The 23030-nt window shown below is 41.1% G+C and overlaps 1 protein-coding gene across 2 annotated transcripts in view; it reads right to left on the bottom strand.

The window, feature by feature from the left end:
* The window catches only part of LOC126419079 (cuticle protein 18.6-like), a 117954-nt gene that overhangs the window by 6555 nt on the left and 88369 nt on the right, over positions 1-23030 (bottom strand). Inside the window, exons 1-2 of one of the 2 annotated variants that reach the window (XM_050086167.1) lie at positions 5955-6002; positions 1018-1200 (exon numbers count right to left, since the gene is read on the bottom strand). The exons of the other annotated variant lie outside the window; for it this stretch is intronic. Coding sequence (XP_049942124.1) covers positions 1018-1200; positions 5955-5969 — 198 coding nt within the window. The 5' untranslated portion in view covers positions 5970-6002. Of the gene's footprint in view, positions 1-1017; positions 1201-5954; positions 6003-23030 lie in introns of those variants that run through there. 2 annotated transcript variants of the gene reach the window in all.

The raw sequence follows: 23030 nt of genomic DNA, 5'->3' as shown, positions 1-23030 counted from the left end.
TTTGTGCAATCCAGACCGATTAGAAAGCAGTTCATTTACACTTTGATAATCTTCACTTTTGCGCCATAGTTAGTAAAAAGTGGAAATGATACTCACATACCACTGGGGAAGTGATTTTCGGCATTCCTTCTTAAGATCTAATGGTAAAGGTGTACCCTTGTTACTTTTATTGATACTGAATAACTGACCTACAGGTTTGTATGAAATTTATACAACAATTGACAGGTGATGTCGAGACAGAGAGAGAGACGTAGGGGCGATTATACAACTTTACTTCGTCTGGAGGGAACGAAGGCATATTGTGAACAGATAGAAACAGCTGTGATTATTTTGCCGGTTTAAGCAACTCTTGGTTCATGGTAATGGTGAAATGACTTTTTCTCGTTGTCGTGAGAGTAAATTTCCAAAGTTTGTCGCTAACAGAGCTGAATAAACTGTTGCGTAATTTCGTGTGTGCGCGCGCGCGTATGTGTGTGTGTGTGTGTGTGTGTGTGTGTGTGTGTGTGTGTGTGTGTGTGTATGTGCAAGTGCGAAAGCATGTGTGCGCAGACCCCTAACTTGTTATCACACTGGTAGACTGTGACCTCAAGTATTTCCTGTTTTTCCTAAATAAAATCAGTTGTCATTTGTGTTATTGAAATATTTTCCAGTTTCAACAGATTAATTCGTAATTTTCGGAAGTTCAGTATTGGCTTATAATATGAATTCTGCATTAATAAATTGCCCACAATAATCATAGAAAAATGTTCAAATGTGTGTGAAATCTTATGGGACTTAACTGCTAAGGTCATCAGTTCCTAAGCTTACTCACTACTTAACCTAAATTACCCTCAGGACAAACACACATACCCAAGCCCGAGGGAGGACTCGAATCTCCGCCGGGACCAGCCGCTCAGTCCATGACTGCAGCCCCTTAGACCGCTCGGCTAATCCCGCGCGGCAATCATTGAATGTCTTGCCCAGAGATAGTAGTGGTCCATTCACAAGCACTGATAGGAATTGATGCTAGGGCCTTACCACGTAGTCCACACTGTGTCCTCCGTGACCGTGTTCGTATCCCCCATAGCCGGCGTGTCCCACAGTGACTGGGTGGGCGGGACCCACCACAGGACCCGTCTGGTGGGCGTAGGAGTGGGCGTGGCCGCACATCGCCTGCTGACACATGGAGGCCATCACCGCCAACAGCAGAGCCGACACCATCTGCAGGAACATAAACCGTGTTATGGCGTTTTGTAGGCAACAGCAAAGCGACTTACATTAGCGAATTTAAGAATTAAAATACGACGCCTGTAAATCATTTCGTGCACGACAGCAACACGTGCAAGTAATGTTAAATATGTTGGTTGTACTGTGCGAGTTAGTATATAATTGCTAAAATACTTATACAGGGTAAATCAGAAATCCATCGACAAGCTTTCACACGTTGTTCGCGGATAGCTTCTCAGTATTTCGGCTTAAGCTATCTTCGGTGTCCGGCAGCTCGTTACAGAGTAATAATTTAATTTTGATTTATTCGGTTTGTTAGCACCACCGCCCTTGTGTCAGTGGACGGACTTTCACAGCAGTGAAGAAGTTTTTAATGTGCATTAACCAAAAGGTACAACACACAACACAGAGTAATGCAACAACCCTCAGACGAAACAAATACGCTTTTGTCACAATAATGTCAGTCCGCTCTCTCGGTGTACAGTCCACCACGTATTAAAGGAAAAACCTTCTCTTGCAGGTATAGTTCAAAATGTCGACTATTACGATCAAGACCGAGTGTACAGAGACACAAAACGACTGTCTTACATGCTCAAGAAACCAGTAGTTTTTCCTACTTCTGCGGCTGCGGTAATCCTAACCAGCTCCGTGCGAGTATCGACTGAAATCTCGTAAACTATGCTCTTCACATTCCCCCACACGTAGCCCATTAGTGACAAGGGAAACTATTGCGTTACAGACACATTATGGGTATTCACTGCACGCGTCGCCTGTACTTGCATAAGTGTCTTCATGATCTCTCCATTGGAAAAAGATTCCGGACTAGTCCCCCATTCGGATCTCCGGGATGGAGAGGTGAACCAATGGAGAGGTGAACACGAGAAGAAGATCGAATAGTCATCGAAACTACGAGTATAGCTTTCTACGAGTACGGGCGTGGAATGTGAGAAATCTGGACTTGGCATGGAAACTAGAAAATCTGAAAAGGGAAATGCAAAGTCTCAATCTAGATATAGTAGGGCTCACGAAAGTGAAATAGAAAGAAGACAAGCATTTCTGGTCAGATGAGATAAGAGGAACATCAACAGAAGCAGAACGGGAGTAGGATTCTATATAGGTAGGAAGTAGGGCAGAGAGTGAGCAATTGTGAACAGCTCAGTGATAGGGTTGTGCTGATCAGAATCGATAGCAAACCGACACCGACAACAATAATCCAGGTATACATGCAGCCACCGCAAGCTGAGGATGAAGAGATAGAGAAAATATATGACGATACTGAACTGGTAATCAACACCTAAATGGAGACGAAAATCTAATAGTCATGGAGAACTGGAATGCAGTTATAAAGGATGCAGCAGAAGAATGGGTTGGGGCTACCATGAGCCTGGTACTAGGAATGAGAGAGGAAAAAGAGTAATTGAATTCTGCAGTAATTTTCACCTAGAAATAGCGAACACCCTGCTCAAGAATCACATGATGAGGAGGTATACTTTGAAACGGCTGGGAGATCCGGGAAAGATGTTAGATTAAATCACGGTCAGACAGAGATTCCGAATTCAGATACTGGATTATAAGGCGTATCCAGGAGAGGACATTGACTCAGATCACAGTTTAGTAGGCTAGTGATGAAGAGTAAGCCGAAGATTAATCAAGAACAATCATTGCGCGAATAGTTCCGACGACAAATATTAAGCCAAGGTTGAAGTCTCGCTTAGCAGTAATAAAACTCGTAATGAAGACCCTGATTCATTACCGCTGAACGCTAATCATGCAACAAGCATCACAGTGAGTAGTAGCAGATGAAGTTCGCTGTAAGTCTACCGACACAAAAATTCAAGAAGACATAGTTAAGTTTCCATTACACGAATCAGATGACACAGATGGTCAACTTTCCTGCAAAGCACATAGCTACGTAAGCTGATTAATACTGAACAAACAGGAGCAATCTAAAGAAAAGAATAACACAAATGTAACAATCACAAATTTTATTTCTCAGTGTCAGTGTGAAACAGTACGGTCGTGCTGTCGTATGAAAAGACAAAAGAACATACCAAATAAACTTCTTTACCTTGAAGACAACGATCACATCATCTGCCCATTTGGAATATTCCACAACGAGATGGCAACCAAATATGGCAGTTAGACATAACACATAGAAATGCGCTGCCGTGGAAATGAGCAGTCGAAAACCAAAAGAATCTCATCTCCCATTTATTGCTTTTTATACTTACTGATCGATGATGAAAGGGTAAAAATACTTAAATACTTAAATACTAAAGATAAAATTTCACGAGTGATCAAGCAAACAACGCACACTGATTGCGGCTTCCAAACGTTATAGTGATAACTCACTTTTAACGTTGTTTCGTCTTGACTACATAAAATTATAAGTAAAATTACTATTCCTTTTGAAAGAAACGTCGCTGAAGTATTAGTTTCCGACATTCTTTTTTTAAACAGCGTTTCAAGAAATAAACTCATCGAATAGATCGTTATACAGTGCACATCATAGATTCACTAAGAAGACACCTAAGTCATGTAACAATATAGACACAGAATTTCATTGGAGCCAAAACAGTAAAAGAAAGCGCTTGGTACTACAAGTCTACTAAAGTGACTCCTACTGCCTGTTATACCTTCTGCGTAACCTGAGTGCAGTCAGAATATCACTGGACGATAATAACACTGGACAGTTACTGTGATTCAGGACGTTCTCTGCTTTAAGACTCTGCTTGTAAGACCTAATACCTCCAGATTTCAAGAAAATACAAGAATACGTAGGTTATACACAGCTGTGTACACTGATCAGCCAGAACATTATGACAGTCTACCTAATAGCTGGTATGTCCGTCTTTGTCACGGATAACAACGGCGACACTTCGTGGCATGGAAGTAACGAGACCCTGGTGGGTCGTTCGAGCGAGTTGGCCTCACATCTGCACAACTCGCCAATTCCCGTAAATTGGGGGGAGGGGAGGGGGGGAGGCGACAAGCTCTGACGCCACGTTCAGTCACATCCCAGTTGTGTTCGGTCGGGTTGGGGGGCCAGCACGTCAACTAGAACTCGCCACTGTGTTCCTCGAACCACTCTATAGCGCTATTGGTCTTGTCACATGGCACTTTATGTTGCTGAAAAATGCCACTGAAGTCGTAAAACATGATGTCATGAAGTGGAGTACGTGGTGTGCAACCAGTGAACGATACTCCTTGGCCGTCATGGTGCTTTGCACGAGCTCCACTGGACCCACGAATGCCCACGTAAATGTTCCTCACAGCACAATGGAGCCGCCACCAGCTTGTCACCGTCCCACCATCTCAGTTTCAAGGACCTAATCCCCTGGAAGGCGACGGATTCGCACACTCCAATCGGCATGATGAAGAAGGTATTCGGTATTCATCAGACCATGCAACGCTCTGCCATTGCGCCAACGTTCAGTGTCGGTGGCATGGGCCTATTTCAGTCATAGTGTTAACATTAGTAGATGCGTGGGTCGTCGGCTGCAAAAGCGCATCGTCAGGAATGTTTGGTGCTCTGTGTATTCAGACACACCCGTACGCCGCCGAGCATTAATGTCTGATGTCAGTTCCGCCACAGTTTGTCGCCTGTCCTGTTTTCCAGTCTGTCCAGCCTCCGACGTTCAAAATCTGTAATAAGGAATGACTGCCCAACTCCAAGACGTCTGGACTTGGTTTCACCACATGTTGAAGACCCTCACCATAGCACTCTTCGAGCAAACGACAAGCCATGCAGTTAAATGAATGCTCGTGCCGAGCCTCCGGGCTGTCACAATCTGCCGTCGTCAAACTCAGATACATCGCACGCTTTCCCCATTCTACAAACGGACAGCATGCTCGATGACACTGCATGCATCGTGCGTGTGTCTGACTAGCAGTCATTCCTCGCCAGGTCACGCTGCTATTGCCTGGACGGGTTTATATCGATAGTAGGTCGGTGGTGATAATGTTCTGGTGGATCAATGTAATTTCTATCCGCCCCTGGTAACTGAGTGGTCAGCGCGACGGAATGTCATACCTAACGGCCCGGGTTCGATTCTCGGCTGGGTCAGAGAGTGTCTCCGCTCAGGGATTGGGTGTTGTGTTGTTCTTATCATCATTATTTCATCCCCATCGACACGCACGTCGCCGGAGTGGCGTCAACTCGAAAGATTTGCACCAGGCGAACGGTCAACCCGACTGGGGGCCCTAGTCACCACGCGGCATTTACATTTCCAATGTAATTTCTGTAATTTACATTTCTGTGGAAATATCCTATGGCGAGAGTGGTATACATTTTGGACCGTGCATGCGTTGTAGACAAATATTGTTACTCCTCTCTATATCAAGCAAATATCTAAATTAGGAACATGTATATCCGAAGAGAGGCCTAAGATCCGCTATCACCTGTTTGTAGCATACGATGATTCGATTTTATTTAATCCTTTCCTTTCATTACCATAACTTCACGTAGAACTGCTAGTTTAACGCGGACTTACTATGGCAAAGCTGACAATAGCGTTCTGAAACTACATGTTGTTATGTAGCAACGCCAAATCAAAGAGAGATAAAACAATTGTGATCTAAAGAACTGTCAAGTGGAAGAAAACGGAATAGCTATTACCAACAGCAACATTTCATGGTTTGAGGGAAATAAGTCCAGTGTGTTCTCCTAGCGTCAGGAACATGAGGAGGTGTTCACTCGGACGAGTGTGAAATATAATAGCTATTGCTTTGATGTCAATGGAGCTCACCTGTCCATGAACCATATTTGTCCCCAGTGAGGTACTCTGTCGGCTGCTATGAGCGAACTGGTGCTGCTGTTCTGAATTCGTGACCATTTATAGATAGGACCGTGGCACAGTCTGCGTAAGTCCTCGTAAAAAGCGTCCGCCTCCCTTTTTCCGTAGCAGTCGGTACCTGCTATGCTGTGTCGGCGCGCTGCCGTTTCTTGCGGGCGATTAGCAGAGTTGTCAACAGCAGCGGCGAAAGCTCGCGAGCTCTGGGCGACCAGGTGACACAATCAAACCGTGCCCCGCACTCAGTTATGACTTGACGTACGAATTAACTGACTTCTGGCACTTATGTATATACGCTAGAATGATTCGTGCCGCAACGTCTGGTGGAATGGCAGGCATACGAAATATAGACGGCGCCTCTCACCGTTATTACAGTGACGGAAATGGAGGGTGTTCTACCATGTACACCTTGACCAAACCATACTACATTACTTCCATGCCTAAGTTAAGTGTTAAATTAAAATTTAGTGATCACGGGGACTTATTTTCACTGTAGAAAATGCCGTTTCTACAGATGAGAAGTGATGTAAGTACAGGATGGTTCTTTGGTATTTCTAACATTATCGGAAAATTTCGTGTGGAGATCTCAGAAAACGGCCACGTGGGCTTGGGGAAAGGCAAATCATTGTCATGAGGGACGAGGGGGCGTCATAGCGACAGATTACACAGACAGATGTCTGTAGTGCAACAACTGCCAAGCAGACGGTGATGAATGTACTCTGAACGATAGTTTGACAAGAAGAATAACCAAACTCCCTCAGGAAGTAATACCTACTATCTTAAGATCGTAGGATTATTCGGCTGTCTCTGATGAAGGGAGAAAAGATAACAGCTGAAATCGCGACGAGCCAGTGTGTCACAACGAAACATCGGGAATAGGGTACTAGAAGCTAAGTCACGATCTCGAGTTATCGGCCGGCACCACACCACAAACAACAGAGACTTGCAGGGTATAGAGCCAGAGCCAAATGGGACACGGAGGTCGGTCGGTGCCGTTCCGCCTTCTGAGGACTGTTCGAACGGAATTTAGATTTTATGGTGGTCAGATCGACGCCAAAGTGTCCGTATACACAAACAGAATGCGATTCTTTAGTTCTGTACGTCTCCTGGTATCATTTTGTGGGGAGCTGACGGATATGACAACATAACTGATGTCGCATTTGCTGAATGGATGCTGAATGCTCATCAGAATGTGGCAAGGATGGTAAGTCCTGTTGTTGTATATGCTTAACATTAGCTCACTCTGGGGACGATTGCTGTTAAAACAGAAGTACTATACTTGAGAATGCCACGATCGCTTTAGTAGAGCATTTATTCAGATTTCTGGTTTCAACAAACTACCAGTTGCCATCTTTGGATCTGCGAAGCATAAACCGAGTGTGCACAAAACTGGATGAGAGATACCCACATAATATTTTAGAGTAAGTGGATCCATAATGTACCTTACGCACTACACTTCAAAGAATCTGATACATGGGTTCATTAATCAGTGTCACATAATCAATAGACATTCCAAGAACATATATCGGTAAGTCAAAAGTAAAACGATGTTTACATAAATTATAATACGCACTGTACCAAAAATACATGCCCATGCTCTCCTAAAAGCCGGATGCAGACTGATTGGTTGGTGAACATGGCAGATACCACAATCAGCCATCAGGTGGCGCCATAGTAGTAACAAAACTGATTCACAGCGTTTCGTTTAAAGCATAACCACAAATATATGTCCACATGCATGTTTATAATGCAATTGTACAGAGAATTATCTAAATCAGGGTACTTCTTTCTAAAAGAAAAAAGAAGATTTTTAAATTTTTTAAATACCTAACTTTACACTTCTTTCTTAATCATAAAAGAGAGTGCTGAATATCCGTAATTATCCTTTAATGTGTGTTAGGGAAGACAAACAGGTGTAGAGAGCAAAGTAGTTCGTATTAAAACTTATAAATATATTTCTAGGAAGGCAACATGAAAACATTTTACAATTTTAATCTTAATCTCCTCAGACAATACCAACAGTACAGTATAAATTCTCAGTACAACGAAAGCTATTGGTTGATGTCTTGGTGAGTTTAAACAACTGTAGACACTAAAAAAGACACTTTGTTACATATAAAAATAAAGTATTCGTTGTTTTACAAAATTTTATCCTACAACCATCAAACATAATTTACAACATTGAGCTCGTAACTTACAACTCAGTGTTTAGGTATTAGTTTGGTAAACGAGGGCTACATAGAAGTAGAGGAACAAGGTAGTAAAAATAAACAAAATATCAGTATGAAAACAATAGTACATAAGTATTTGTCTCAAGTATATGTCTATAAACCACTTCGTTCTATGTGTAGGTGCAGCACACACCAATGCAAGAACACCTGGACGGAAAGAAACCATCATTAACTGTAGTACGATGTACAGCTCATGCTACATGTATGTTTTTCATACGTTTGTCAGTACACCATAAAAAGATAATAATGCTTTGTACATACAAAAAGAGGAAAAGCAACACTCATTGCGTTAAGGAAAGCGTTGTGCAACAATATGGGTAGAGCACTATAAGTGGAATATAATATCCTCATATAATGTGTACAGTGCAGCACTACAAATCCAAAGCTGAATGTAATAAGAGAAGGGAAACCTTTGATGTTATGGGGCGGGGGGGGGGGGGGGCGTATGGAATGTAGTATGTACTCTTAATACATATATATCATAGACACACAGAGTATTGCTTGAATCAACCTGCAGTAAGTATGATTTCGTGATCTTATGTTCTAAGTGTCAGTTATTATAAATTATTCTACTGCACAACAGATAGTGGCTACCAATGCTATTCCAATATGCAATTAATAAACTTCTGAAAAAGAACAAAGACACACAGTAACTAGATGTGCCGACATTTAGTATTATGTAGCCCGATGTCTACATGATGTAAAACATAATGCATAATGTTACTTGCAGTTAAGGCTTGCGCAATAAAACGTATGAAACTATTTATAAAGGCGTAAAATTATGAAAACAACCACCAGAGAAAAAGCGACCACGTCTATGTGGTTTATGACATAAGTGCATAACAGTATTAGTACTTACGGTTTCCATACTAAACTCATTAAAGTATGAAGGATAGAAAAGCATCCTTAAAAAGCCTAAACATGTAAGGTAGGTCAGAGGCTCAATTGTTATGAACAGTTCAGTAACAGAGATGTCCTCGTCAGAATCAATAGCAAACCAAGGCCAACAACAATAGTTTAGGTCATACGCAGATGATGAAATCATGAAGAAAGTATTTGCGGGTAACGAACGGGTAATTCAGTATGTAAAAAGAGGTGATAATCTAATAATCATGGGGGACATGAACAGAGTAGTAGGGGAAATACTAGAAGATGGAGTTGTGGGACAATGTGGGCACGGTAATAGGAATGAGAGAGGAGAAAGACAATTGAGTCCTGCAATAAATTTCAGCTAGTAATAGCGAAGACACAGCTCAAAAATCACAAGAGGAAGAGGTATTCTTGGAAACATCTCGGATTTTAATACGTACCCAGGAGCAGATATAGACTCAAATCTCATTTTAGTAATAATGAAGAATGAGGAGAATGTATTTGGAAAGCAGTGATATACTGAAGTACTAACGATTGATGAAAAGCGTTTGAAGTTCTCTAAGGTTGTAAACTGATAATGAATACCACACAAGAGTAATCGACATCTCCAAAAAAAAGATACTCACAGATGTTGGACAGACATATTATGAAGGTAACTGCGAAGAAACCTTGGGAAAAAGAAGACATACTTAAATTTACTGGCGACAGGAAGAAGTATAGAAACGTTCAGGGAAAGATTAGAATACAGAAATGTAACCCAGTAAGAAATGAAATAAATATCCAATTCAAGGAAGCCAAGGCGAAATGGCTGGAGGAAAAATATGAAGAAAGCAGAAAAAGTTAAAAGTTAATAGTTAGCAGTGATGGAGATTACCAGTGCTAACGCGAGCAGACGGACTGGACGTGTGTCCGTCATGGAGATTTAGCATTGGTTCGACATGGATTACAAAATGATGACTGATGTATTTGCTAACGCTTGGATAATGGAATTATTGACGATTATATTATTTTGGAACTGGATGTCACATGAATACATTGTTCACATGGCAACAAAATCTTTCCTTTGCTAGCCAAATGCCTATTAGTATTAGAGCCTACAGTAGTTAGCTGGCTGTAGTTGTTGCTTGCTGTATTTGCTGTAGTTCGTCTCATGAAGGTTTTCTGTGAGGTAAGTGACTTATGAAATGTATAGGATATTTTTAGGATCTCTTCTAATTCAGGTTCATTCTTTTGTGTTAATTATTTACAGTCAGACTGCAATGCGTTTGTATACTGTGGGTCATAAATGAATAGGATAAATTTGAGTTGTATCTGTCAGGGAAAATTCTGTAGGTCTGTGAAATGATAAAAAAATAGCAATAAGACTACGTTCAGTTTCACTTATCAGTTTAAGATGATTCAGTTGCACTTAGAAATTTCTTCTCGTGTTAAAGACTAGAGGTGTCACTCAGTAGGTTTAGTTGCATTCAGAGGTTTAAGTAAAAACACAAAAGTTTCATCCTCGAACCTTACTTCACTGGAATCATGTGATTTTCTTGTAATTAGAATAATTAGTGCATGATTAGAAATAAATTATTGTTTACTGCTAGAACGTAACTGTATACAGAATTCCTTTGTAGTTGTAGTTTCTTATGGTTGTATTGTATTGCAAAGAGCAAAACAGCTGTGGCATGAATGTGGATTTACACTAAGTATCTCGCAGTCGCTTTGGCAACTCATTGCATATTAATTATTTTCAGGGCAATTTTAGTGTGTCTTCCTATCCTTGGTTTCTAAATTGTGTTTTTTCTGTGTTATCGTGTGAAATACTGTGATAATTATGGCATGTAAGAAGCGTAACACTAGACTGCAAAGCAGATTGAGAAATGACGGTGAAGACGAGCGTAGCGTGTTACCACCACCTAGTAACGAAGTGACAAATATCCAAGACAGTAATTAGGTTACTGTGCATAGGGACTTGGACCGGGTAGTAAACAACGGGGAAGAAAGTGAAACAATCAGTGAACATGGAACTATTTTCGATCGATCGATTGGTAACAGTTCGCCTCATGAATGCAAAATAAGAGAACCAAATTTGCAAATACAGTAGATTCAAGTTTTTCGTCATTACATTTTTCTCAATTAAGTCAAGACTCATTCTCTTCTTTTCAAAATAAGAATATTGCCACTGCAAATGTACTGCTGAAAACCACAAAGGACAATGTTTCTATCACTAATCCATTGTTATTACAACTAATACAAAATCATAAACAAACACGGCAACAAATGGAACAAAATCATGTGCGAACAAAGCAACACCTTCAAAAGTTAGACACAACGCTTGAACAAACACTTGAAGATTTAACTGCTGAGCTACTTAAAATAGAATCGAAACATCAAAACATTTCTGAACATGTAAGAACACAAATTTGTGAGCATTTTCAGAAATTTATTGATATTTCGATTCCATTTTAAGTGGCTCAGCAGTTAAATCTTCACGTGTTTGTTCAAGTGTTGTGTCTAACTGGAAGCGACTGTTAATTAGTGATCAATACAAGTTGTTATGACTAACTGATGAAAGAGCTCGAGACCTCAATACAATGGAGAGCATTTCACTACGTAAGTTAAATACATTAATAAATTAGCTGGAAATAACTGACCGTGTTCACAGCTATAAAAGTAGTCAACTATCCTAACCAATAAACTGCCTAATCGACACAAACATTCACTGTCCCAAATGCCAATTAGTTAAGGAATTTAGATAAAGGCCCTACAATTCTGTCTGAGACTAAGTCAAACTCTGTTCCAATTAGAGTCCAAGGAATGCGAAATATTTCAAACACCCAACGAATGTGGCTGTACCGAAAAAACAACTGTTCAGATGTTTGTGAATTCCTAAGGGACCAAACTGCTGAGGTCATCGGTCCCTAGACTTACTCACTACTTAAACTAAGCTAAACTGACTTATGCTAAGAACAACACACACACACACCCATGCCCGAGGGAGCACTCGAATCTCCGGCAGGAGGGACCGCGCAATCCGTGACATGGCGCCTCTAATAGCGCGGCCACTCCGCGCCGGTTGTACCGTCGGCCATACCGATGCAGATGCTGCTTCGTTCAATCTTCCCAAAGTGTGTCACCTTCCCATACTCTGCGACCCAGAGGATCATGGTCACTGATCTTACAGACCCTGTCACCTCTTCCAGAAAACTGTCCTTTATACGACTTATGGTCCATAAGTTTGATTAAAATTCTGTTTTTGCCTTTAGCTGTGTGCTAAAATTCCACACTAAGAATGCATATAACAATGATTTTGAGGGCTATAGTTGGCCCTCTAATCAAAATTTAAATATTTACAATTTCTGCTGTTAAAGGTGAGAATTGTATATTTTCTTGTTACCTTCACTGTTTATAATTGTGATTACTAAATTATTTTATAGAATTTTGTTTCCTCTTTCCATTTCTGTTATTAGAATTCACTTATCTTCAGTGGACAAAAAATAATGAATCTTAATGTCTAATTGCTTCCAACATATGCTGCGTACTGTTAGTATATGTGTCTTCATTCAAAAGATAAGCTGCTTTTAATCATTTTTTCAATTAAAATGTCTCTCAGACCTTACTGAAGTTATTGGATATGTAAGTAGTTCTATCGATATGCCTACAAACTGAGTGCTCGAACCTATCAAGGGATGAATGCTTTAAAAATTATAAATTATTTAGTGAGTTACAGGCACTGAAATCTATTTCTCTCTCTATCTTTTGTCATATAACATTTACGCATCTGTATACCAAATCTGTATACCACTGGTTGAACCAAAAGTAGTGTGTAAGGAAATTATCGACAATACGTGGTAAGTGTATTGAAAAGATAGGTCAGACTCATCAGCAGGAGGTGTCTTTATAGTGAAAAGCAGAAGAATTAAGTCTAGTATGGTCCAAAATGAATGAAGTTGCGAGCTAATATGGATATGAGCTCATAGTTTGGTGGACTTAGAATTATACTCGGGTGTTTCTAGGGGCCGCTGGATTCAGACAGATCAGTTGTAAAGTCATTCAAAGATAGCCCAAACTCGAGAGCTTGGAAATACATCGACTAGACGGTAATAGCAGATGGTGACACCTACCCACCCTAGAACACTACGCATGTAATATAATCGGTAAGAAGCAACAATCTTCAGAAGTAATACCCAAAACTTTGTCTGACTACCTCGAACAACTGGTCCAACAATTGACATGCGAAAGAAGCAGTCTAGTCCTCCTAGTTACTAACAGACTTCATCGCCAAGGAAATTTCACACTTAGAGTGGGATTAGCGACTGTGCTGCTATTAAAGGGACGATGTAACCAACGAAATAACGTCGTCAAGATAGCTACAAGAGTATTTAAGACTGGTACAGTTGATATAAATACTTTATCCACTCATTTAAAAAACGAACTGAGACCATTCAGTTCAGATCCTGCAAACGCCAGAAATTATGGCTGGAATTAAAAGATGTTACAAACCTCTGTCTGCATAACTACATTTCAAGTAAAGTAATGACATCAGCAAAGATGGCAAGGAGCGCAACTTAGTTCAACGTTCCCATTTGTAGAATGTTGTGGAAACAGAGACGAACGGAGACTTACTACACTCTCGTTACAAAAAGGTTACGGAAACACTAACAGAGAAAAATCAATGACCACTCGTCTATTGGTAACAAGGGTCGTGTGTACAGCTGACAATAATTTTCCCAAACCTTTTATTCTGTCTCTATGGCTCAGTCTGATGCCGAAACTGAAGACAGCACAAAGAAAGCAGAAATTTTAAATTCGATAGTAAATTCGTTTTTTGAGGGGTCCACTTTGATGTATTACCTAGACATGTTTTGCTGAAGTCTCAGCATCGTCAGTAGCCTTTGGTTTCTTGCTATTAAACAGGAGAAGTGATCTTGAGTACTTGTACACATACAAATTTGATTTTTTAAGAAAGTGTTTCCAAATACGAAAATAAACTTTTGTATGTATACACGTTGTTACCACATGCTGCGGTTTTCCTGGTCTCTTCATGTTTTGCGTTACTCTCATTTTCCTTATAGTTTTTCATCTACAATCATTTAGAACTTAATGTAGAAAAATTATTTACTTCTAAATTTTACAACTGGGAATGTTGTGGTTAGAAGTATGTGGAACATTGTGTGTTTGTGTGTGTGTGTGTGTGTGTGTGTGTGTGTGTGTGTGTGTATGTAATTGTGTGTGTGTGTGTGTGTGTGTGTATGTGTGTGTGTGTGTGGGACGGGGGGGGGGGGGGGGAGTGTTTATTGGTTGGTGTTGTCCGAAAGTCAGAGAGCAGAGTTCTGTAGCAGACAGCTGTGGATTCATTTATTATTTGCTTTCCTTCGAGTACAGCTTTTTGTATTTTGTAGTTTTCTTCCATAATTAGTTTCTGTTGGAGTGTTGATGCTGCATTTGAGAATTTTCAAATTTGTTTTGATGTACCTTTTAAGCTCCTCTGTGTTCGTTTCTACTTGTCTACCCTGTATAAACTGATTTGCAGTCCTGGCAGGTCAGCTAGTAGATACAAGGTATGTTGTGTTTGTCTGTGTTTGTATTGGTTGACCTTTGTTTCCTCTGCATTGATTTATTTGTTCCATAGTCAACTTTTAGCCTTTGTGTTTCTGGACTTGTTGCTTATTCTGTGGACTGCTTTGTTGTAAGTGAGAGATAACCGTTTGCTTGTTGTTGTTGGTGTTTCGTCCACGTACGGTTTGCGTTCTGTGTCTTTATGTTCTGTGTGTCTAATTTTGAGTGTCTGTATTTGTGTGTTGGTGACGAGCTGTTTGTTATAGTCTGCTATGTGCCCCCTTTATTTTTGTTTTGATTTTGTGATTTTTGTAGTTGTCTTCATTGAGATCAGTTTTGTTCAGAATTAGATTAGATTAGTACTTATTCCACACATTATGAATACGACACTTCGTAATGATGTGGAACGATTCAGGTTAATAAAAGGTGTCTATCCAAGATATTACATTACACAAAATACTACATGACACTTAACATTTTTAATTTTTTTTTTTTGTGGGGAGTGGGGAAATTACCCACTTACTGTATCCAAAAATTCATCTAATAAGTAGAAGAGTTGCCATTCAGAAATTCTTTTAATTTCCTTTTAAATACTATATGGCTATCTGTCAGACTTTTGATGCTATTAGGCAAGTGACCAAAGACGTCTATGGCAGCATAATTTACCCTCTTCTGAGCCAAAGTTAGATTTAACCTTGAGTAGTGAAGATCATCCTTTCTCCTAATGTTGTAGCCATGTACACTACTATTACTTTTGAATTCATTCGGATTGTTAATAACAAATTTCATAAGTGAATATACCGTATATTTTGTGAAGCTACACATGAGAAACACATATTGGAAACCAGCTAGTTTGTGCTTGATTGGGTGATTAGATTATTTGCGTATGGTTGTGATGGTGGTGGTGAATTTCCTGAGTATGGAGAACAGGTGTTGGCTGTTGTGTCTGTGTACTGTGAGGTCAAACATATTTAACATTTTGTTGTTTCCTGTTTCTGTGGTGAACTTTACTTTTGGATAAACTGTGTTTATGTCACTGTGATGTTGTAGGATGCAACTGAATATGTCACGTAGAAGGCATATGATGTCATCGACACTTGTTATTTAGTTTCTTTGCGTTTGTACATGTGGGTGGGTGGTTCTTTGTGTTTAAGGGTTGTTATCGTCTGATATTTTTTGACGGTAGAGAACAGTGCTTTGTTGCAGAGAGCTGTGTATTCATTTGTTATTTGTTTTCCTTCGACTACAGCTTTTTGTGTTTGGCAGTTTTCCTCTAAGTAAATAATTGTTCTACATTAAGTTCTATATGGCTGAAGATTACAAAATGTGAAAGAAAGGGAAGTGTAAATCAAAAAATAAAAACCAGGAAAACCACATCTTCTGGTAACAAGGTATATCTATACAAAACTATTTGTAAATACTTTCATAGAAACTCAAATTGATATGTGTAGAAGTAGTAAAGAGAATTTTTCCTGTTTAGTAGAACTACAATAGAAATCCAACGATGATGCTGAAATTTCAGTGAACAGATTTTGGTAAAAGAATAATAAAAATGGTTGTATTTTGCTGAAGGCGGATCCCCGCAAAAAGACATTTTTTTGTAAAGACAAGGATATCTGGTCAGATGAATATAGGGTAATATCAATAGCAGTAGAAAATAGTATAACTAGAGTAGGATTCGTTATGAATGGGAAGGTAGGGCAGAGAGAGTTTTACTGTGAACAGTTCAGTGACAGAGATGTTCTTATCAGAATCGACAGTAAACCAACACCGACAACGATATTTCAGGTATCCATGCCGACGTCGCAAGCTGAAGATGAAGAGATACAGAAAGTGTATAAGGATATTGAAATGGTAATCAGTACATAAAGGGTGATGAAAATCTTACAGTCATGGGGGACTGGAATGCAGTTGTACGGGCAGAAGTAGAAGAAAAGGTAACAGGAGAATATGGGCTTGGGACAAGGAATGTGAGAGGAGAAAGACTATCTGAGATCTGTAACAAGTTCCAGCTAGTAATAGCGAATATTCTGATCAAGAATCACAAGAGGAGGAGGTATACTTGGAAAAGGCCGGGTGATACGGGCAGATTTCAGCTAGATTACATCATGGTCAGACAGAGATTCCGAAATCAGATAATGGATTGTAAGGCGTACCCGGGAGCAAATATAACTCAGATCACAATATAGTAGTGAGGAAGAGAACGCTGAAGTTTAAGACATTAGTCAAGAAGAATCAATACGCAAAGAAGTGGGATACGGAAGTACTAAGGAATGACGAGATACGTTTGAAGTTCTCTAAGGCTATAGATACAGCAATAAGGAGTAGCTCAGTAGTCAGTACAGTTGAAGAGGAATAGACATCTCTAAAAAGGGGCATCAGAGAAGTTGTGAAGGAAAACATAAGTACAAAGAAGGTAACTGTGAAGAAACCATGGGTAACAGAAGAAATACTTCAACTGATCGATGAGAGGAGCAAGTACAAAAATGTTCCGGGAAACAGGAATACAGAACAAAAGTCGCTGATGAATGAAATAAATAGGAAGTGTAGTGAAGCTCAAACAAAATGGCTGCAGGAAAAATGTGAAGACATCGAAAAAGAAATGACTGTCGAAACACAGACTCAGCATAGAGGAAAGTCAAAACAACCTTTTGTGACATTAAAAGCAATGGTGATAAGATTAACAGTGCAACGGGAATTCCATTGCTAAATGCAGAGGAGAGAGTGGGTAGGTGGAAAGAATACCAGGCTATTACAAATGATTCAAGGGATTTCATAAATTCACTGTAGCTCCATTCATTGACGTATGGTCACGACACACTACAGATACGTAGAAAAACTCATAAAGTTTTGTTCGGCTGAAGCCGCACTTCGGGTTTCTGCCGCCAGAGCGCTCGAGAGCGCAGTGAGACAAAATGGGGACAGGAGCCGAGAAAGCGTATGTCGTGCTTGAAATGCACTCACATCAGTCATAACAGTGCAACGACACTTCAGGACGAAGTTCAACAAAGATCCACCAACTGCTAACGCCATTCGGCGATGGTATGCGCAGTTTAAAGCTTCTGGATGCCTCTGTAAGGGGAAATCAACGGGTCGGCCTGCAGTGAGCGAAGAAACGGTTGAACGCGTGCGGGCAAGTTTCACGCGTAGCCCGAGGAAGTCGACGAATAAAGCAAGCAGGGAGCTAAACGTACCACAGCCGACGGTTTGGAAAATCTTATGGAAAAGGCTAAAGCAGAAGCCTTACCGTTTACAATTGCTACAAGCCCTGACACTCGATGACAAAATCAAACGCTTTGAATTTTCGGCGCGGTTGCAACAGCTCATGGAAGAGGATGCGTTCAGTGCGAAACTTGTTTTCAGTGATGAAGCAACATTTTTTCTTGATGGTGAAGTGAACAGACACAATGTGTGAATCTGGGCGGTAGAGAATCCTCACGCATTCGTGCAGCAAATTCGCAATTCACCAAAAGTTAACGTGTTTTGCGCAATCTCACGGTTTAAAGTTTACGGCCCCTTTTTCTTCTGTGAAAAAAACGGTACAGGACACGTGTATCTGGACATGCTGGAAAATTGGCTCATGCCACAACTGGAGACCTACAGCGCCGACTTCATCTTTCAACAGGATGCACTTCCATCATGATGTTCGGCATTTCTTAAACAGGAGATTGGAAATCCGATGGATCTGTCGTGGTGGATATCATGATCAGCAATTCATGTCATGGCCTCCACGCTCTCCCGACTTAACTCCATGCGATTTCTTTCTGTGGGGTTATGTGAAAGATTCAGTGTTTAAACCTCCTCTACCAAGAAACGTGCCAGAACTGCGAGCTCGCATCAACGATGCTTTCGAACTCATTGATGGGGACATGTTGCGCCGAGTGTGGGAGGAACTTGATTATCGGCTTGATGTCTGCCGAATCACTAAAGGGGCACATATCGAACATTTGTGAATGCCTAAAAAAACTTTTTGTGTTTTTGTATGTTTGTGCAAAGCATTGTGAAAATATCTCAAATAATAAAGTTATTGTAGATCTGTGAAATCGCTTCAATCATTTGTAATAACCCTGTACATTGAAAGTTTCTATGAGGGGGAAGATTTGTCTGATGTGATAGAAGAAGAAACAGGAGTCGATTGAGAAGAGGTAGGGGATCCAGCATTTGAATCAGAATTTAAAAGAGCTTTGGAGGAGTTAAGATCAAATAAGGCAGAAGCGATAGATAACATTCCATCAGAATTTCTATAATCACGGAGGGAAATGGCAAGAAAATGACCACCTTGGTGTGTAGAATGTATGACTCTGGCGACATACCATCTGACTTTCGGAAAAGCATCATCCACACAATTCCGAAGACAGCAAGGGCTCACAAGAGCGAGAATTATCGCACAATCAGCTTAACAGCTCATGCATCCAAGTTTCTTACAAGAATAATATACAGAAGAATGGAAAAGAAAATTGAGGGTGCGCTAGATGACGATCAGTTTAGCTTTAGGAAAAGTAAAGGCACCAGAGAGACAATTCAGACGTTGCGGTTAATAATGGAAGCAAGAATAAAGAAAAATCAAAACACGTTCTACAGTCTGGAACCGCGCGACTGCTACGGTCGCAGGTTCGAATCCTGCCTTGGGCATGGATGTTTGTGATGTCCTTAGGTTAGTTAGGTTTAAGCAGTTCTAAGTTGTAGGGGACTGATGACCTCAGAAGCTAAGTCCCATAGTGCTCAGAGCCATTTGAACCAAGACGCGTTCATAGGATTTGTCGACCTGGAAAAAGCATTCGACAGTGTAAAATGGTGCAAAATATTTGAAATTGTGAAAAAAGTATGGGTACGCTATAGGGAGAGACGGGTCATATACAATATGTACAACAGCCAAGAGAGAATAATAAGAGTCGTCGACCAAGGACAAAGTGTTCGTATTAAAAAGCGTGCATTTTCTAAAAAGCTAAGTTTGTCAACTGTTCACGTACTGCCTTGGTTGAAGCATACCGTGCATGGCAAAACTGCGCTATCCAAATTCGTTGGCGAGGCAACTGTGTTGCACCATGGGCCATAGATGACAAGTATAAACGACGGCAGCGGAGATGTATAAGGGCGAAAAGACATGCTGTAGTTTAGCAGCTGACCGCTCATATGAACCAAGGGGCTTGCACCCATGTCGACTGCTGTTAATCGTTGACGAAGGCTGGAATTTGCATGCCAGTACTGCAACTGGACGTGCACAGATTGGCGTCAGGTGGCCCTTTCGGATGAATCACGTTTCATGTTCCAACACGCAATTGGCCGTTGGCGTGTACAGCCCTGCAACATTCGTCGGAAGAATCCAGACCAGAATAACGATCGTTATGGTCTATGAGACGCCCTGCTAAACCCACAGGACAGGACAGATAGTTTAAATTGTTAAAAGGGGCCAAAATAAGCGGCTGTCGGTTACACTCGAACATACAACTTTATTTATTTGACCAAACATTACAAAAGCCAAGAAATTTTTTTTAAAAAAACACAGCATCAATTTACCGGCTGAATGCGCCATACAATCTCATGCCCTAAGGGCAAGACCACTTTAATTTAAAATCGGCTGAAAGCCGATAAGACTCAAACCAAAAATCAGAAATTTAAAAGGCAGAAGGCCGTATCTTAAATCAGTTGTTTCAATTAGGCTGCCGGCCGAAGTGGCCGTGCGGTTAAAGGCGCTGCAGTCTGGAACCGCAAGACCGCTACGGTCGCAGGTTCGAATCCTGCCTCGGGCATGGATGTTTGTGATGTCCTTAGGTTAGTTAGGTTTAAGTAGTTCTAAGTTCTAGGGTACTAATGACCTCAGCAGTTGAGTCCCATAGTGCTCAGAGCCATTTGAACCAATTAGTCTGAAGGCCCGAACAATCTCACATCTTAAGAGCAATCGGCTGAAGGCCCATCTCTTAAGACTCAAACCGAAATTAAATATTTAAAAGGCAAAAGGTCCTATCTTAAAACAGTTCCTTATCAGGCTGAAGGCCCAAACAGTCATACGCCTTAAGTGCAAAACAAAATTAATTTAAAAATCGGCTAGAAGTCCACAAATACACATGACAAGAACAAATAAGAAAAAGTAGTACATCCAACGGCACTCAGACGTTTATGAGGGCCGGTTTGGAATTCAAACACTAACTCTCGCTTAGGTGAGACAGGCAGTCGGAACTATTCTCGATCCGACGACAACCCAACCAAAATACAGTCAACGGACCCACTGGCAAGATAACTTCTGCTCCAGCTGACCAGCACACAATAGGGAGTTCAATGGAACAACGTGGAAAGTATTGGAGCCCAAACCCATTATACATTCAACTGTCAAACTACACACCGTACTGGACAGCGACACCACAATGCAGAAAATACACTGCCTGAATTTACGTCAACAGCCAGGGAAGGTAACTGGAACGTCAACGGCCACAAGGCAGAAGATTCAGCTGGTGCACGTCAATTCAAAATAACCAAGTACAGTTAAACTCCACCGGAGGATGGCTAAAATTTGCCGATTTGAAAACGAACGTTGCTGCTCACAGGAATGTCCCCATCCCCAGAGCCAACAACGAAATCCAAACGAACAGTCGTGACTTGCTGGTAGATTAGGTCAAAACTCAACTTTCATGTCCAGGATTGGTGAGCCACGGACCTCGTAGCAATGGGAACAACACCACACAGTCCGACCGGCCGTAGACGCCGCCAGCTGCGTCGGCCAAACTACGCACCGCAGAGATTTCCTCGCTGCTCCACGCCAACCGACCAACTGCCCAGGCCCGGAAACTGTGAATGGACCAAATATACGTCGGCCGATGAGACGACCAACCGAACGGCCAACCAACGGTCGTCCCACTCCAATCTTCCTCCGTCGCACAGTTCAGGTGTGTCGCCAGTGGTAGGCGAGCACTGGCTGTCGGCGCCTCACCGGCGCTCCGTTCCCGACTTCAGTGCTGCAGCATGCCGACTGCGCTGCTGGTCCAACTGACTGCCGGAGACACGACGATCCGGAAATACTACTGGTCGCTCCAGAGATGGTACGGCAGTGCACTTATCGATACGCGCTGCTGCTGCTGCACACGGGCTAGTAAGACAGGAAGGTAGTGACGCCAGTAAATGGAATAAGAAAACGAGGCGGCAGTACCGTAAAAGAGCATGACAAACTATAGATGGGATAAACGGGAGCCTTGCACGACTCAGTCTACAGAATGTTTTTGTGGTATTCTCTGGGTGATCTGGGAGGCACAATGGATCAACACAAATATGCGTCTATCCTTAGGGTCCATGTCCACCCCTATATGCAGTCCGTTTTTTCCTCGGCACGATGGCATCTACCAAGAGAACAAAACAACGTGTCACACAGCTCGGAGGCTACATTTTTGAGTGTGTGTGTGAGGGGGGGAGGGGGAGTTTAGCGTACTCCCCTAGCCAGCAAACTCCCCGGTTTTAAACCCAATCGATAATCTGTGGGACCACCTCGGACGGGCTATTCTTGCCATGGAGTCGTCATGGCTCCACATCAGAGTCTGTACCTTCCAGAACCTCACTGACTCTCTGCTTGCCCGCACGCACTGCAACAGTTGGTTATTCAGACGTATGACAAGTGTCACATTAACGTGACTGGACAGTGTAAAATCAGTATTAGGGAAGGTGAATGGAAGAATAAGATCTGAATAAGCTCTGGAAAAACGCAGTGGACATATAAAGGAAATCGCATACAAGACCCTGAGTCTATATGAGTCCATATCAGTTACGTGAGTCCACAGCAGTCACGTGACAACAGACATCCAACGAATTCAGGAAATTACCTAGATTCTGTGAATGGATTAGTAACAAATCGCAAAATAAGTTTTAACTATGTGATTAGAAAAATATCGAACTAGACCGAGCTTAAGAAAAATAAGAAAAGAAATTAATGACTTTAAAACAGTATATCTCTATTAATGTAATTCCATAAGTTAAGAAGCTTGTTACTTCGCTCACTCTGATCAATAACAAAAGATTTAATGAGGCACTTTTCTTTCTACAGAGGAAATAGATTTTGGGGAAAACGAAAATGTTTTAGGAAGCTGAATGTGAACATACTCTTTGTAAACTATTCCATTTGAGTGTATCGTCTAAACTACCGAAACTAAGTTGAATAAGATCACCATTTCATTATGTGACATCAAGTAGAAAAGTTGGGCTTACGACATGCTTGGTTAAGACATCTCAATTGCAGTCGGGTTACTTTTTTACTACTGGACATCTTCAACGCACAATTGACGTAGATGGTGGATAAGACCCTTTCGTCACATAATTTTTCGTGTCTTTGGTGAATATTTTTTAGGTCCACTTTGTTTGAGAATTCATGATGTACACCATTTGCACTTTGATAACAGAATAATTT

This window comes from Schistocerca serialis, chromosome 9, assembly GCF_023864345.2.
Source record: "Schistocerca serialis cubense isolate TAMUIC-IGC-003099 chromosome 9, iqSchSeri2.2, whole genome shotgun sequence".
NCBI classification, from domain to species: Eukaryota; Metazoa; Arthropoda; class Insecta; order Orthoptera; family Acrididae; genus Schistocerca; species Schistocerca serialis.
The sequence above is the reverse complement of the archived record's forward strand: the minus strand, read 5'-3'. Positions and strand labels throughout refer to the sequence as shown.